This window comes from Oculina patagonica, chromosome 9 (assembly GCF_052425735.1).
Source record: "Oculina patagonica isolate OP01 chromosome 9, crgOcupat, whole genome shotgun sequence".
NCBI classification, from domain to species: Eukaryota; Metazoa; Cnidaria; class Anthozoa; order Scleractinia; family Oculinidae; genus Oculina; species Oculina patagonica.
The window spans coordinates 30,336,514-30,354,898 of NC_135766.1; the positions used below are offsets into that span (position 1 = coordinate 30,336,514).

Sequence of the window (18,385 nt, forward strand, 5' to 3'; positions counted from 1 at the left end):
TATTCATTCTTTTTGACAGCTATATAATAAGACATTATTTTTAAAGCATATTAAACCGTTAATAATTGTGTAAGGGGTTTATTTTCAAATACAACTTGGAGACCCGGCGTTTATTCGGGGCCCGGCGTTTAATCGAGAAAATACGGTATTATTTATTAAAAAAATAAAACGAATATAAAATTCTTAGCCTTAAAGTTTTACAATGGCCAGAATTCAGAGTTCAATAAAGTGCAAAATAATTAACTGGGGAGCTCCGCTTTTAGGCTTGCCTAAATTTATATATTATGGCAGGGTGCACAAATCTCGAAATTCAATATTTGAACACTTTGCTTATTCAGACATTTAATATTTAGTAGGGAGTCCAGATCTTGAATTTCAATATTTGGCAAAGTGTCCAAATCTTGAATTTCAATAGCTGGTAAAGAGTCCAAATCTTGAATTTCAATATTTTGCAAGGTTTCTAATTCTTAATTATATATAATTTGAATATATATTTTTCATTATTAAGACAAAGAAGACAAGGAAATTACATCACAAATAATTAATAAATACCCTACAATACACGAATACACGATACACGAATTTGAATAATTGGCAGAGTGTCTCAATTTCGAACTACAGGCTTTAGTTCATGACTCACTTCGCAGTACAAACAAAACACAACAACGAAACCAAACGCGGTTCGTATATAATATTATGTAAAATAAAAGTACAGCAAATTTATTTTTCCCTTTTATTAACTTTTATTTTACTCTTGCGCGTGAACACAAAAGATAAATTCACAGATAGTTGTATTGGTTAAATGTTGGTGTTTGGCGGTCGTACTTTATTTATTCCATTAAAAATGCAAGCCGTTAAAAAAAGAATTACAGCTTTTTTTACAACGGCTACGTTTACAACACTTGAAATGATTAAACTCGTTATTTATTGGAGTGGTGATCACTAACCCAGTAGACAATAATTAATTTATGCGGAAAACTAGGAATAAATACCCTTGTTACAAAACAATGTATATATTCAAAGCAATCGTCATTTAAAATTTATGGTAATATCAGTTAATAGTGTAGCTAAAAATTATATCTCCCCCTCGCACTCGGGAAGTGTACTCCCCCTCTGTAAGGGTAGAGGTATATAAGATAGTGGGGATTTCACGATATTGCTACTCCCCCCTGGATGGGATGCTAGTCCATCGCAGGGTTACCCCCCAGCAGTAAATTCGCCGGTACCCATTTATACACCTGGGTGGAGAGAGGCACTGTGAGAGTAAAGTGTCTTGCCCAAGAACACAACGCAGCGCCCCGGCCAGGCCTCGAACCCGGGCCGTTCGACTCGGAGTCGAGCGCGCTAACCATTAGGCCACCGCGCCTCCCACTACTGGAACTACTGGAAGCCGAACTATAATTTCTTTCCTCTCTTGCTACTTCAGTTCAAATACGCTGTTACTGCGTGACTGAACCTCAATTCTCTTCCCTGTGCCAATATCACTTGGATTAACTTGTGAAGATTTTCTTGCAGAGTTTCCATTGTCTGCTGATGGGAAAATTGCGTTTATCCTTCTTTTGAACCGATCTTTGATCTGGAAATGAAAAAAACAACATTAAAGAAGGAAAAACATTTATTTAGAATCTCTTGGTGGATTGAGCTGTGCTCCAAATTCAATACGGTTCAGCTGAATTGGTTTAATTAAAGACAGAACTTCAGGATAATGCCAAGTTTTAAAGAATTTGAGTTCGGCCATTGATGTTAGGCGTCTCCCTATAATACGTGTATATGCTTTTATGGAGTCCAAATCACGGCACATTTGATAAATTGATTCACTGGTCCTTTTGAGTTTTCTTTTACCTGACTGTTTCTCACACAGTGTAGTAAGAAAATAAGAAAACCCTGTTGAAAATAAAAAAAAAAAATGTTAAAAAAAGTTCCATAGAACTTAAAGTAGTTAATTAAGGGAGAAAAAAATTGTCTGCGTAAAAATAGTATGAGGGTTTTCAACAGTTCGATTACTTCGATTCTTCATTGAAAGCTCCTTTTAAGCAATCAGAAGGTAGCTTTTTTATTACTTTAAATTGGGGTAGGAGCTTCGCTCAACTTGAGGTACATTGTCTTTCCTACGCTAAACTTCACTGAAAGCTGAGGTTAAAAATAACCGCTATATGTTGGTACATCGCCATTATTACGAATATTAAAGACAGTAAGCTATTTCTATAGATAATGTAATTTTACCCTCGGTAACTCGAACCCTCGATAACTTGAATCTCCCGCTAACTCGAACCAATTTTTGTTTCTCTTCAGGTCATTTTCTATATAATTTTACCCTCGATAACTCGAACCATGTCTGTCAATACCTGATCGACAAGTCAAAACAAACAGTGTACTGTAGTCCAAAACGTTGAACTAATTTTGGCCCTTCAGGTCATTTTTTATATAATTTTACTCTCGATAACTCGAACCATGTCTGCCATACCTGACAAGTCAAAACAAACAGTGTACTGTAGTCCAAAACGACGAATTAATTTTGAAATAAAAACGTACACGAGTCAGAGCCATCCCCGAAACGCCCCTCAAAACACAAAATGTGCCACGGCATTGACGTGCTACAGACGTTCAGTTTGTTTGTGGAGGTTGATACCGATTCTTTTAAATCCAGCCTTAGAAAATTCAAAGGATTATCGTCAGGACGAATTAACTGATCATTTCTCGAAAAAGTAAATCGCATAAGCTCTGCAGCAGTAGCCTATAGTGTTGTTCTCCTTGGAACCTGCAACGTTCGCAGCTGATTCGCTTTGTTTTTCGTTACGTTCTGGTCTATACAGTGATTTAGAAATATGTTGATCCTTTTTCTTTTGGCTCCTTTATACTCTAATTAAATTTGTTTAAAATGTACACTGGTCAACACTGTATGAATAGAAAAACAGTAAACACCGTTTTTTCCTTATTTCCGGTCATTTGTTTTCCACTCTCAATAACTCGAACTCCCGATAACTCGAACCATTTTCAATATCCCTTGAAGGTTCGAGTTATCGGGAGTCGACTGTATAAGCTAACCTGAGCAGTGTTAAGGATCGTGAATATGTAAAAAAAAGCTTTGTGCAGCGGCGTCAAAAGACCAAACAACCACGTGACTCCCAGTAGGGGAACCATCACCACGCATGCTTTGACGCCAATTCTGCAAGAAAACAAGTTTATATGGAAATGGGAAATAAACCCTTCAACATTAAGGGTGTCTTTTCTTTCTTACGTTAAAGCTTTTTCAGGGAAGTAGTCACATAAATGCACTCTCAGTTTTTTGTTTCTGGTTGTTCAGATTGGTTTATAGACGAAGAAAGATGTACAAACAAGTTATGTGCGCAGCGTCTTTAGTTTGCACGACTCAGAAATCTGTGGATGGAGCTGAGAGCAACTGTTCTAATTTGTTAAGCCTAAATATTAATAATTTTTACCGTATCTGTTGATTATGGCTGTCTCCCGTTTCGTGCATTGTGGCCATTTCCTTAATGACTCGCGCGAGTAGAAATATGTTAACCTTAATTTAAAAAAGACAAAGGAACATCATAAGATTTTAAAATAACTAAACACCAATCACAAGGAGAAGAGGAGTTCGGTTAGAACTAATCAATAAAATACGTCTTACCTCTTTGAAATGCACTCTTGGGTATATTTTATCCGTAATCAGCCCATTATGCGACCCAAAATGCACTCATTTGCGACGTTCCAATGCTTCAAATCTCAACAAAACCCGTGCGATCGTTTTGACCGCCAGTAGTTTGAAACGAATCGACCGCTGAATGATTTGACTGTGGTCTCTAAAGGCGTCGTTTTTCCTTCTCGGCACTTCGTGCCTCGCTTGGAAAGCTTCGATTTCTGAGGACACTCCGCCACAGTCAAATCAGTCAGCGGTCGAACTTCCATGGCGGAGACGACGGGGGAGAGCGAAACATTGGAACGCCGCAATGAGGGGGTGCATGGGCGGACGGAAAAAAACGCAAGAGGCCCAAAGTGGTAAGACGTATTTTATTGACCAGTTTTATTGACCGAACTCCTCTGCTCCATGTGGTTACGATGGAATTGTTTAGCGTCGTAAAGCCAAAGCAATAACAGTAGCCATTAGCTAGTCGCAACGCGAACAACACAATAAGCCGGTGCAAAACGCGTACAACTCGCTTGGTTTCAGTTTACTGCTATTTTTTAATCCACTTTATAGGGGTCTTTAAATGCGTATCATAAAACCAAAACCAAAGTAATCACTGTGGTCAATCAGAAAAGGCATCGGCAGTCTAATGAACTGGAACATGAAAACAACATGAAGTGCGGGAAAACGTGAGTAAGAGTATCATGACTAGATCGTGTTTTAGTTGTAGTTGATAAGGATAGTGGCGAGAGTTCCTTAAGCCAATCGCCAAGGGGGGGAGGGGGGGGGGGGGGGACGAAAACGCTTTGTTTACCTTTCATTTAGTGCACATCATATGTATACACACACAAAAAACCTTTTTACATATCATTTATAGAAGAAATGTAGTCTATTAGACTAATTCGCTTTACTTACAACTTCAATCATCGCCACAAAGGCAACAAATATCCAGATCAGATTGTTAGCCGAAGACATCCAACAACTTGAAACAAAAGTAAAAGCAACCAAGGTAAATCACATAGCATCTCTTATGTTTGTGAACGATTCGGCACTAGTTACAAATGACGGCAATGATTTCTTTTTTCCAGTATACCTTCAGAGGTTTCTCCACTCTAATAGAAGTAGCCCATCCAGGTTCCATCATAATAACTTCAAATACACTTTTGTAAATAGATGTCTTTTTAAATTTATTTCTTAAAATCCTTGTAACTGATACATATAATAGGTTCATTTTACTAGTTTAGCTTATTTTAGATTGTTTTTTTTTATTGTAAAGCCACACGTTTGTTGTGACTAGCTTCTTAATAAAGACTTCTACTACTACACACAACTTCAAACACACACAATTTATTCAATCGGGACTGGAGTTAGCAAAACGTGAGTGACCGAATCCAAATTTCCGGAGACAATTCTGATACTTTTTAGAATTGGCTGAGGCAGATTTTGGGGTAATATGCCAATCTAGTGCCTCTGAAAATTTGACGGAGTTAGAAAAAAAAATCGTTTTGAGTTATGCCTCTTTAAAGACGCCTCTATAGGCCCATAATCCATTTTGGGAAAACAGCACAAGTTTCTCACTCAACATCACCTCCGGAAATATCTCTTGTACTGAGCTTCTCCATCATAGATTCTCAAAATAACTTATTTGATATGAAAGATCAACGTGGAAATACCCCAGTATCCTTAAATTAAGAAACTTGCAAGCTGGCGACCCAGGAACAGGCAAAAAGAAGAAACCAAACGGAATGCAGTTCTTACTATTCATCACTGACAAAACTCTGGATTCCATCTTTTCCTGCGGCAATACTTAGCGATATGGCCTCCATGACAACAGGAAAACCTGTCACGATAACAAAGAAAAACAGGCAAGCCTCAAAAACAAAAACGAAAAAAAAATTAATGTGAGCAGGTTTTGTTAACCTACAATTACAGTAGAGCAAATATTACTGAGCTAATTGATTGTAATGAATTCGAGTATCAGCCACTCTGTGCCTTAATAGAGATAAAAAAAAAAAAGGTAAAGCAACTTTATTTATACACGGTTTGTGTTTAAAGCTAGCAGCTTGTGGGGCCGTGTATATGAAACAAATATAACATATTAAATAAACATAACATGGTTAAAAATCCCAACTGGCAGGAGGCAGACCAGTTGGCTATTTACAAGCATGACCGAGTATTTGAGCTCGGGGCAACCGAGAACAAATCCAGATAGTGGTCAGAACGGGACTTGAACCCGGGATCTCCAGATTTCAAGTCCGGCGACAATCTCGCGTGCCCCCGCTTTGGGGGCGGGTCCGGCGACCTAACCACTCTGCCACGCTGCCTGCCTGATAACTCGTGGATAGAACTTTATGGGTGAAACTGATAGTCATAGAGATTGCTGAAGGATGGGGATTTGCCTACATCGATGTTGGGGAAACTTGTGGAAACCTTGAAGTCAAAACGTCATGTGAGAAATTCTCAATTTGCATGTGAGGGGCGTGTAAGCGGCCACTAGAATCTCCCTAGGAATGCTACAGCCAATAGGGGGTTTCCACAAGGACATGTTGTTATGTTCAGATCGTGGCTTTGATGCGAATGAAAACAGTGCAAGAACTTACACCATGACATGACATAATAGATGGTCATCTTGTTGCTGACGTTGTAAACTTTGACAACAAACAAGTAAAGGTAAATTCCCTCGACGAGCATCCAACAAAAAGCTGCCATCAGGAAGTACTGCATAAGCGCTGCCACTGTGACACAAGCTCCCTGTGGAGTAGTAAGTACACTATTTCGTTATAATCAAAGTGTCCCTTTACATAATGTCTATAACATGTTTCCTTTTAAAGTTACTATGCACCAATACAAGCTACATATATGACGCGTGGGTTTTAATCCTTAATGGGATGTGTATTTTTTACCCTCAGTATCTATAATGGATTTCCTTTACCGTATTTTCTGTGGCATTAATTCCGGCAAGAAATATTATTTGTCCTGCTCCAAGAGATCCAGCGAGATTCACTCTTATTTGAGACAGAGGTTGATGAACATCGCTGGCAAAAATGCGAAAAAAGACAACAAACATTAAACAAAAAGTTGGACATATAAATCAATGAAAAAAAAAATGTTAAAGACAGGTATTCATGTCAGACAAATCAGGGGTAACACACTTAAAAATCTTCTTCGCTAAACTATCTTACTCTTTTGAATGTGTTCTGTAAATACTTATTTTCTGCTATAAAAAATGACTGAGAACCAACGATATTTTATTATCAGTGTCTAAAAAAACTTGTGATTTGTATTATATAAATGTTTATTACTTACGTGAAATAAACATAACATATTATCGTGAGAGTTATTCCAATGATGGAGAGAGATAAACCCACGTAAGTCAGAATCCCCAGTATTTTGTCGTCTGTCTTTGTGATCTATTTTCCATTTAGTGTCAGGAAAAAAACAATATGTAGATTGTTATAAGTTGAAAATATTTTAATTATTTCACCTGTTTACAAAACAACGTTGGACGTATTATTCTCCGACTACTCTTGGAAATAGAGCAATGTTTACTTAAGTGTCGAAATTCATTTGCGTTTGCTTTGTTTTTTATTTTTGCTACTACAATAGGTGATTGGTTTAATAAACTCCCGCCACTCTCTCTACCAATTAGACGTTAACAAATAAAGCCAAAACCCATCGTGACTTGCTCATATCATGTTTTTTTTTTTTGCCTTTTTTGCCAGCTATATGTATTTGGTTTGAGTTTTGATTGGCTCAATAGGCTGTGTGTGTCCTTTTTGGTTGGCCAGAGTGATACAATCTGTCGTAAAAGTTAATAGCATTTTACCTCCAGGTTATTGCCAAAGTCAAATAAAACAGCGAAGTGAGTCATGTGGTTACAGCTGCATCTTGTTTCTTCTGAGTTGCTCTTCGATGTCACTACATGGCATCCCTCTCCTGACCACCCGTCTGGACTGAAAATAAACGTTATCGTTATTTTAATGTAACGAACAAAAAATGTTTACTTGACTTGAAAGCGTTCTTCACATACAAAACATACTGTCAATGTTGCTCCTGATGATCATTAAAGTTAGGTAACAAAATGTTATCAATGGGAATATGACTGTATTTATGAATGAAACGTTAATAAATGAATATTAATAAATATCAATCGATATTTTTTTAAAGCAATTAAGTAAAACGGTAACTTAATGCTCACTTTTGTTTGCTGTAGCCGCTCCAAAACCTACAAAAACTCTTGCCGTCAGCAGCCTAGAAATAGATTTGGCAAATTGTGGTGAAAAAAATGGTAGAACGTGCATGAACAAACGCATCAGATATGATAATTATATAAAAAATGCTGGATTATTTTTTCTTGCTAATCTTTTCGTTCTTTTCACCTTTATCTTCCTGAAATTCAGGGCAACGTTTTGTTGCAATTTTTCAGGCTTTGGATCCATTGTTGCTGCCATTATCATGGTGCCAAGACGCCTGGATAGAAAAAAACAAAGATATCAACACCTTGTTAGTACAAAGGGCGTACAAAAAGTCAAAAATACTTACGTGATTTTAGTGTAATTGGAATAAATAACCACATATAAATTCGAAAATCTTTCGATTTTGGTGAAAAACCTTCGGGTGATCTTGGTGAATTTCAAAAATATTCCAGAGTCTTCGGGTGATCTTTGGAAATCGTTGGAATTCTTTGGGTGATCATGGGAATTATTCGTAAGTCTTCTGGCGATCTTCTGAACCCTTTGGAAGTACCCGGAAGGTATCAAATGACGTTCGGCCATCTTTGCAAGACCTCGGTTGTTCGTCGGCATGGCTTAAAGTAGACTTACTTCGGAAATCGTAATTTGCACTGAATTTTATGTTTTCTGCTTTGCTCCTTAGAACTGCACTTTTCTTAGCCAGTCACAGCTCAGTGTATCTTTCAAATGTATTATAAAGTAGACAATAATCTCTTTTGCATTACCTTTTGTTCTTAGTTGCATCGCTGTTGGATGGATTTGGTGAAAGTAGTTCATGAAGATCTTTGTAGATGACGCCAAGCAGCAATGAATCTTGTTTTAAATAGAAATAAAATAAATTTCTGAAAACCTTTTTTCAGTCAGGATAAAATAAAGTTAGGATATCCAATTAAGTTATGCGCGGGGAAGAGATTAACATTTTTTGTCTAATTACTGGCAGACCTTGCTTGGAGAGTAAAGGGTAAGCCTCTAAATGGCTACCGGCACGGCGAATTACTTGTGTTATCTGACAAAACATTCTAGAGGAAGAAATTATTTCCAATAACCCTGTTCCGAACTTTCGATTAGTTGGCGCCATTTTTTTTAGGTCAGTCCTTTTTTTCGCGTTGCTTTAATCAATCGAACGCCTGGAACAGGCTAACCGGTGATAGATTAGTATACTTTCCAGGGAAGTATATAGAAAAGGAAGTAGACATGTATTATATGGAAAATGGAGCTAGGTCCTGTTCTGTGAAACTAAATAGACTCCACCTCCGTTTGATACTTAAACCAGGCATGGCATGGAAATATTTTAGCCAGTTAGTTGCCCTTATTTAAATTTCGACAAAAACTATACCCTTATGGTTTGGTTCTTTTCTTTGTTACCTTTACACCATAACTTGTCTAACATATTGTCCTAAAAGTTGTTTACACAAATTACCGTTTTTTTGGAAATTGCTTGAGGGTATGTCGATGAAACTCTGTTTTTCTGGTCCCTCGAGATGGAAATCACTCGCATTTGGGTGGAAAGCTCGCTCAATACGCAGATCTGTGGGATCAAACTAAAAGGTATTAGGAATAAATAAATTTTACATGGACTGATTTTTTCGAGAGGGTTCTGTAGTTAGTTAAACAGTAGGTCGTATTCTTGAGAGCCGAGACAGAAAGTAATTACAATGTAATATTATTTTTGCCCTTTCCCCAGAATGGAGGTATAAAAATTAAGGTTTTAATTTCTACTTACCGAGCGTGTTGTAAGTATTGCTGAACTGAGGCTTTGATTCATTGAGGTGATATCGACCGTATCTAATGGCGAAGTCTTCCAAGGCAAATGTCATTTTAAAGATAAACGTCTTTCGTTCCTGTTCTGTTATCAATTTGAGTTGCAGTTCATGAAGAGAGATGTTTTTAAACTGCTCGATGGTGTTTTGTAACAAATCGACAGTGTCCTACAACAAAACACACAAAAAAGTTGAAGTAAAATAGGAACATTGCAAACTCTAATTTGCCTACACTGTCCAAATATGTTCAATCAATCAATCAATCAATCAATCAATCAATCAATCAATCAATCAATCAATCAATCAATCAATCAATCAATCATCATCTCAATCAATCAATCAATCAATCAATCAATAGTCGTTTAATGTGTCATACACTTAGCAATAAGGTGTGACATGTTGCAATAAGGTGTGATATGTTGCAAAAATATATATCTAAGATAAGTAAAGGCTGGATTGGAAAGGGGGCAAGATAATCATGATAAGAGATAAGTCAAAATTCATCATCGAGAGATAATTTTCATACAGGTAAACTCATTATCGCTGAGTTGTTTTAAATAAAAACTGATTAATGTTTACCTGTAAGGAAGAGTCTTGGTCGACATCCGTTCTGTTTAGCGTAAAAAGAAACCTAATCACCTAGAATTAAGGAAATTAAACTAGATTGTTGATATGCTTGACTTGATTTACATGAAAAAAAAAACAGCGGGTATCAATGTCACATCAACGAATATCGAGCCACGGAGGAGCACAGAGGGTGCAGTAATGAGAGAACTTGCCTCCCACCATTGCGGCGTCATATTACGAGGATTCTTATTATGAGTTGATAAAAAAAGGTTAGCCAATCATTTTGCACACAATGTGAAGCAATCTAGAGAAAACCATCACTCACAAACATCTTAGTTGTTTGAAGCAAAACACACTAACATACCAATTCTTCCGTCCGAGAAATGTTTTTGGGTTGTGCCGTTGTTGCTGACGACGATGGTGTTGATCGTGTTATCGTTGGTGGAGGTGATGTTAGTTGAGTTTCTGTATGTGCGTGAAAAATAACAACGATAAAAAGAGTAAGTAAAAAAACAGTCTTACAGAGTAATTTATATTTATACGACTTAGTGGGTTAAAAATATTGCCTCTAATGGCGGCTATGAAAAGTGCAGTTTGCTGCAAATTTTGAGCTGACCGCTGAAGCTACATGTAGATGAATACTGACAGCGAAAACTGTTCCAGCAATAAAGACGTCAACTGGAAATGACTGGCACTGGGCTCTACAATCACATGTGTCATGGACACGGAACACAGTGGAATGCGAGCGCATAGCCAACTATAGCTCAAGCAAAATACCATCGACCTCGTACTTGAGATATAGAAAGAGATTCCGCTAAAAGTTCGAGCAATGAGGGCAAAGATTAAGTACCAAAAATCTACTTACAATTCGGTAACATTTTATATACTACTTTTTTCTAGGTGATTATGTGACCAACAGGTTTCTTTGATTGTTCTTTTTCGACCTTTTCTTGGAATGAAGTTTGTGATAAAATTTTTAATAAACTGAATAGTTGCGTAGGCCTCTCTTTAAATTATAGGGAGATTATTTTAGGGTTCTTAAAGGAGGAGATGGATCTGCAAAACTATATACTCGTCTTAGGAAAAAGTTATCTGTGGACTTGCCGATGTAAAGAAACGAAACCATCTTTCAGCTACTTTGAGAGAATTTTATTAAATAAATATCAAACCGAAAGGTAAATTTCTGTCAAATCAACTAATATAAAGTCTTTTAGGAAAAAATTGGAAAATGTTTGAGGAAAAGATTCTTTAAAAAGTGTAATGAATTATGTTTAAAGAAATTGTTATGTAACGCAACAATTGTTATGCAAGGCAATGAAATAGTACTCATTGATCAAACTGAGGAAAAAAATAGGATATGTATGCACAATGTACATGTACACTGAACTAGTTAGAACGTAGGAAACGTATGAATTCACTTAAAATTGTAAACGATGTAAATATACTGTTAGCTTATTGTAGTTTTGTCATTAGGAGTGTAATCAATGAGTAAAGGAATTGTAAAAAGTTGTGCAAGTGATTGTAAAAATAAAAAAACAGTTTGATTAAAAAAAAAAAAAAAAAAAAAAAAAAACAGGTTACAGCGATCGACTCCGAATCTAGTAACTTGAACTTGAGCATTGGCCGGGCATATTGATGCTTAGCGAACAAGATGCTTAACTTTCATGTATGGCCTCTCCTCGCAGGAGGACAAATGGATCATGAAGTTTTGCTAGGGGAGCCGATTAAAAGTTCAGAACAAACACGCAAAGAAATAGCATCCCATTAGGCGAAATCGAGTATAGTGGGATCACTTTAACCCTTAAACTACCAACAACGCATATTTGCGTAGAAAATACCAGCAGTGATTAAAAAATCTGCAGCCTTCGCATATCTGGGCACATGATAGTAATGATCCCTTGTTCTGGCAAAGTGATTATTTTCATAGTTTTTAAAGCCAACTAACTGACTACAGCTTTAGATTTCCGTTATGTATGGCTGTTTTTTCTGCAGCAAATCCGAAAATGCCCGTTTTTTACTCCATAGGACAACAACAAAAAACACACATCTTTGCCTCCATTTTTTTTAATGAAAAAGTAATTCTGAATCCAAAAGTGTACATTTGCAGCAAACTTCAAGCCTATTTCTTTCTGTTCACCAAGAAAAATTCTCATCAATCTTTCAGCAGACTGAGCAATTACCATTCGATTAGAGCAATGCTTGCAGACCTGCAATTTCCTTATTGGTGACCGAAAGGAATGCCTGGGTAAAACTGCCTTGTCGGCTAAATGCAAGTCCACCTACCTCGAGCTCTATTTCTATTTTTTTGTAACTGTCGAGTCACCCAATCCTACCGGCAAAATACTGCACCGACTGCATTCTTTGGAAGTCAAAACTTGTCCAAATTATCTTAGCAGGTCTCGGAATCCATCCACAGAACGGCCAGAGAGACAATTTCATTCATGAACCGCCATGTTCCGATACAAACGTTTTTGGCGTTCCAATCATCGTCAAATTATCTCTCACCTCTGGTTTCTTTTAGAAGTTTGCCTCTACCCACCATTTTAGCTTAATGATGCCAGCCTGGGGGCTTCTGCAGTGGAAAATGACTCGGAAAAACACTTATAAACGAAAATTTTGCCAGATTCGAGCCCATGTACTCGCTTATCAAAGAAGCAACGGCTGAATACTGACGTCAGAATAAAAGTTTGAGCCCTCAGTGTTTTGAAACAGCACATATTAATTACTTAAGCTTCTTATATGCAATTACGAAATTCAAAAGATTCCCTAAGCCCAGAAAACGGCTGAAGAAATCCCAGAAGCGTGGTATTTTAAGGGTTAAGGAAACCAAGGTAAGCCTTAACAGTGTGGCCTATGACTTAAGTGCGCATGCATGCCACGTAACTCAGAGGTTTCGAGTTTCAATTTTCCTTTTGCGGTTGTAGGTGAGACCACTAAAACATAAGGAATGGCACATTTGACTACTCACCCGTTGTAGGCGCTTCAGTCAAGGTAATGGAATTTTTGGTACACTGGCTCCCTCTGTTCCCACAATCCTGTTTACAATTATTTTCATGTTGGCACTGCAGCTGACAGCCACTACCTTTTTCGTCGTTAAGTGTAACGCAAGACTGCTCACAGTTTCCGCCGTAACAATTCAGACTACAATTTCGGTAACAATATTGCACACAGGTTCCTCTATGACATTCTAAATTACATCTACCACTATAGCAATTCTGCACGCAGCTACCTCCATGACATTCTATAGTGCACTCATTACTGTTACTGTTGCAATGCTGATTACAGCTGGTTCCTCGACATTCTAGATAGCATTCAGCAGAGTCACAATGCCGTACACAGGGAGAAGTGCAGGGAAGAACAATCGAGGCATTAATTGTCATTTCCAAGTTTCCATCTAAAAGAACAATAAAATAAAATAAATAAAAAGACTGAAACGTACCTCTCAAGCAAAATAAAATGATTTAACGGGAAAACAAAAAAAAAAACAAGGGAAGGCAAGATAAGATAAAATCTTTTTTTAAAGCAAAGCAGAGTAAAGCGAAGCAAAGCAAAGCAAAGCAAAGCGCAGCGAAGTGAAGTGAAGTGAAGTGAAGTGAAGTGAAGTGAAGTGAAGTGAAGTGAAGTGAAGTGAAGTGAAGTGAAGTGAAGTGAAGTGAAGTAAAGCAAACCAAAACAGAGAAAAATTAAGTCAAGTAAAGTCAGTTAAAGTCAAGTAGAGCTAATTTAAGTATATAGGTAAGCCACATAAAGTCAAGAAAGTCAAAGGTATATACAGTAAAAAAAGACAAGCAAATTTCAAGTAAAGTCCAGCAGGCAAAGCAAAGCAATGCAATGCAGTGCACTACAGTACAATGCAAAACAGTGCAAAGCAAAGTTAAGTAAAGTAAAGAACAAGTAAAGTAATGTAAAACCAAAGCAAGTCGAGCGATGTAAAGCAAAGCAAAACAGAGATAAGTACGGTAAAGTGATGGGAAGCGAGGTAAAGTTAACTAAGGTAAGGAAATATTTCATAACGTTTTCCGGCGAAACTATCGAGAAACGAGAAAATGTCGCTATTTGTAAAAGACTTTTAGCAAATTCAGTGAACTATAGCTCAGCCATTCAGATTGCAGCATTTGAATAAGTATACTAGTAATTATTAAAAACTAGCAATGGTATATTGCAATTCCTGAGTTGTGATTGGTTAACAGGTAATGATATATGAGCTCATTTACCATTCACTACAAATATGGTAGCCGATACGCGTCAACCAAAACAGCTGGAGAGCTCATTATTGCAATTATTTGGGCGTTTTTGATAAAACAATTATTCCACTTGCACTTGTTGGATATGAGATCGTTATAGCTAGCTATCTACCATCTCATATCCAATGCGCGCTCGTGTAATAATTGTTAAATATTGTTAAGTCTATAGCAGTTCGCAATTTTGACTCGAATTGCAAATTCTTTCGCAAACGTCACCACCAGACCACGTCGACTTTAATTTGTTATTGTAGAAGCCAGCCAGCTAAAGGTACACCAACGCAGGGAATAACTTTTCTGAATTCCCGATGTTATTCCCGATGTTACACGAACTTAGTTATATGCTCAATCACTGGTTAAGTTTTTCTTTGCAGTCAATCATCTAAGCGGACCTCTCAGAAAACAGAATTCACTTACAGGCTAGAAGGTCGCCTCTGTTGGTTGCAATTGAAATATTTCGATCTACTTTCTTTATTTCTGTTTCTTGATGGTTCGCAGACGGCAGCGGAAAAATTAATTATTAGTTGGTTTTGAACTTAAGAGTGGCACAGTGAATCTGACATCCCTTGTTAACCTGTATGCAGTTTTTTTTTTTTTACGTCTCACCAGAAAGCTATTCGAACAAAAACATCGAAAGCTAAATATAGATGTTCTTTTTTGGCGTATTTCAGAGTCAGCGTCGTTTATAACAAGAAATTGCCATTTAAGTTTTATAATTAATTAGCGTGATGAAAATATATAATTAATTCAAGTCGAAAACGTGCTAAAAACCTGATTCGGCACTTACGTTCAGTGCCAGTACACACAAAAAAACCTTTTTTCACATTTTTATTCGCTGCAAAACGCTTTCGAGTCAGAAACACCTGCCGTTAATACTACTTAACAATCTCGTGACTTTCGCTCATTGGTTGACAGGTTAACCTCATACAATAATTATCTTGGTAAATGCTCTTTATGCATATGTCGATCAGAATAAAGAAATTTTTAACTTCAATCATGAACGTTAAATTCTGACATTTTGGAACATTACTCCTTTCATCGAATTTTCGTTTGTTTGCTATCTCTATCAGAATTGAGACTGAGGCACCGGTCGTGTAAGTGTATTAGCATAGTACACATCTAATAAGAAAACGCATCTTGAGAACAAAGTGTTAAGTAACCGTGAGCTGGGGATTTTCTAAAAGAAAAATAAACACCAATTCATCTTGCTAATTAGAGAATGAGAAGCAGTGACAAAAGGCACTGATTCAGATACAAATGTTAGGTTCAGAGGAATATGTGTTCGCTCCGCTCGATATGGATAGGTAAATTTTGAGAAATTAATTTAAAAAAAAGAAAAAAAAGTTACCTAAACTTTTTAGCTGTAGCCCTTAATTAGTGGAAAACCGAGCACAAGCATGCATGCGCGACGAAGCCACTTTAGCGCGCGCGGTTTATTTGGAATGAAAAACATTTTTCATTCCCTCTGGTTACAGTTTGTCGAGTCTAAAATAATTTCCAATTCATGTGTTACGAAGTTACCAGCCAACCGGTTTTAGTTATATTCAAAATATGCCTGTATGGTTGACTAAAACAAATGCTAAAATATTACAAGAAGTAGCAACACTAAGGACGCGTTCGTTTGGCAGTTCTTCTTATTCCGCAGTACATGGATTTCCATTCCGGCTATTCTTATTCGAGGATATCCAAAATGAACGCGCCCTAAATTATACAACAAAAAGTATTCCGTGATATGTAAGAGAAAAAGCTGTTAAGAAAATAAAGGTGGTACTTACTCATCAAGATGATAAATACAAGGAAGCTAGAACTTATTCCCCGCATCGTTTTTTTACAAACACGCGTAATTTTATCGGAGGTGAGTCAGTCAAGCAGTTGATACCAATTTTGCCTTTGGGACGAATAGAAAAGCTTACTGCTTGAGTAAGCGATAGCTACCAATTTGTTTTTGGTTGAACATAACACTTTTTAAAATCGGAATTAATTTTGTGTTTTGACAATGGATCTTCCTTTTTGTTGACTCTATTTTAATTAAATGAGTAGGTTGTATTCAAAATTTACAGCAGACAAATGAGAAACAGTTCCTTTGAACCTGCTGGTGGCATGTTCACGTCAATCACTTACAATTAACCAGTACTTTAAGAGGTTTCCGGAATAAATGGACCAAAAGTGTTGTCAGAATTAATAGCCCTTTAAAACTCTAGTTGTTAAATGCCTTATTGAAACAACAAGCGCAAGGAGCAGAAGGGGCGGCTCGCCTACGGCCGGAAAGACTCTAGTGATCAAAAGTCTGAAAAGCAACAGGCGACACATAGTAGACTTGACTTAATGATATGCGTACATGACATCACTTCTGCGCCGATACATCTCACTGCGCGTAGATTTAGCTATCATTTTCATGTACCCCCGGACATTTTTTTTTATACGGCGTGGCAAATTTTGTTATTGAGTGAATTAGCAGTATGCTTTTAGACCATACTGAATATCCAAATAAACTTAGTTATTTACACTTGTTCATTTACTTGTCCCATACTTTGTCACCCATGGAAAGAAATGAAGTGACCGCCCGCAAGGACATTATTTTTTAGTAAAAGGATTTTATGCAAAAGCAAACATTCCATTTGCACAACTATCAAAATTAAAAGCTAATAGCTTAAAACCAAATCGAATGGCAAACACCCGCAATTTATGCTTTTAAGACGAGAACAATTATAGATCTAATTTAAAGCGTCCATCGGTCTTAGTAAGTTAATCGAAGTTTTTTGTTAGAAAAGTCACTAACTAAGTAGTAATTTTCTCTCTTATGGAGAGAAGCGCAACCTGAAACTTTCAAAATTCTCATGGGTCAAAATTTATTTTTTTCCTAAACTTATTTACTTTAGTCCTTTACGAAGCTTAATTAGCTGCTTTTTTCGCGTTGCGTTGCGTTGCGTTGCGTTCGTGAACTTGATGACTTGAAAAAAAAAAATCGCTGGTGAATGATTCAGTTTGAAAAAAAAAGTATTCGAACTTTCACGAAAAACCCTAATGATTATCTCGAAATGATTTAACTTAAGTTTAGTGCCGGGTTATACAGAAAGCAGAACGAAAAAAAGAACATCATAGTTTGCTAAATTTCTATTCGTTGCGAAAAGTTTCTCGGAACAAACCTAGCCTGAGCGTAAACCGCTATGGTATCGCCGTGTCTTGTTCAGTTTGTTGCCATGGAGATTCGCTCAAAAACAACGGTATCGTGTGTTCATTTGATGTTATTTTTCCGGTTTACCAAGACAAGAACCAAGGAATCAAAAGACGAATTGCACAAAGTAGGAAGACAGGACTCTTTCCTTTTTATCTTTACCAAACCCTTTCAAACAATAATGAAAAATAAGTTATACTCACGCAACACAACGATCACAAAAATGGTTGTCGTTGTCCTTTTGAAATTGTATCCCATTTATATCCTGGATATTGAGCCTTGTCAGCAACACATTTAACCCTTTATGTCGGTCCAAACTTTTATTAGAAGTACAATCGTCAGTTTCTTTTGCCTTTTTTACTGAACCAGTCTTTTGAATTTTTTTTAATCCCTTCCCTACCGAAAGCTTTTTTTCAGAAACCTTATTACTATCCCACTCAGTTGCTTTCAGAGTTTCTTTAATGATTTGATCTTCATTTTACCTAAGGTTCCTCATATTCTTAGCCTAAACTAAATTCTTTACACCAATGAGCCGTTTTCCGTTAGTCAAAACTCTCTGATTTCGCAGTTTAGCCTTTTATAGACGAAATCGCTTGAAAACCATACCGTTTATAGCGGCACATATCTATCTAGGCTGTATATGCATGCTGGCTCATTTTATTGAGTGACAAAATTTTTGCTAGAAAAGAATGGAACATTATTTTGACAGTTCATATTCTTACCTTGGCCTGCGTCGTATTTTACAGCTTCGATCTGCTCTTTTGTCAAAGCGAAGTCATACA

The 18,385-nt window shown here is 36.9% G+C and overlaps 1 protein-coding gene and 1 pseudogene across 2 annotated transcripts in view; one reads left to right on the forward strand and one right to left on the reverse strand.

Moving 5' to 3' along the window:
* Positions 1-15,242, forward strand: part of LOC144664840 (uncharacterized) — a 181,182-nt pseudogene extending 165,940 nt beyond the window's left edge. Inside the window, exon 10 of the transcript XR_013572859.1 lies at positions 15,228-15,242. The product of XR_013572859.1 is annotated as an uncharacterized LOC144664840 (transcript). The remainder of the gene's footprint in view (positions 1-15,227) is intronic.
* On the reverse strand, positions 737-10,248 carry LOC144664706 (adhesion G protein-coupled receptor L4-like). The gene is made up of 16 exons (XM_078525904.1): positions 10,200-10,248; positions 9,584-9,788; positions 9,281-9,388; positions 8,586-8,673; positions 8,008-8,098; positions 7,827-7,879; positions 7,455-7,581; positions 6,935-7,038; positions 6,561-6,663; positions 6,229-6,379; positions 5,387-5,468; positions 4,544-4,610; positions 3,441-3,523; positions 3,046-3,166; positions 1,843-1,884; positions 737-1,576 (listed from the first exon to the last, which is right to left on the reverse strand). Exons 2-16 carry the CDS (start codon positions 9,675-9,677, stop codon positions 1,418-1,420), a joined length of 1,473 nt encoding a protein of 490 aa, XP_078382030.1. The 5' UTR covers positions 9,678-9,788; positions 10,200-10,248; the 3' UTR covers positions 737-1,417.
* Positions 15,243-18,385: the final 3,143 nt, after the last annotated feature.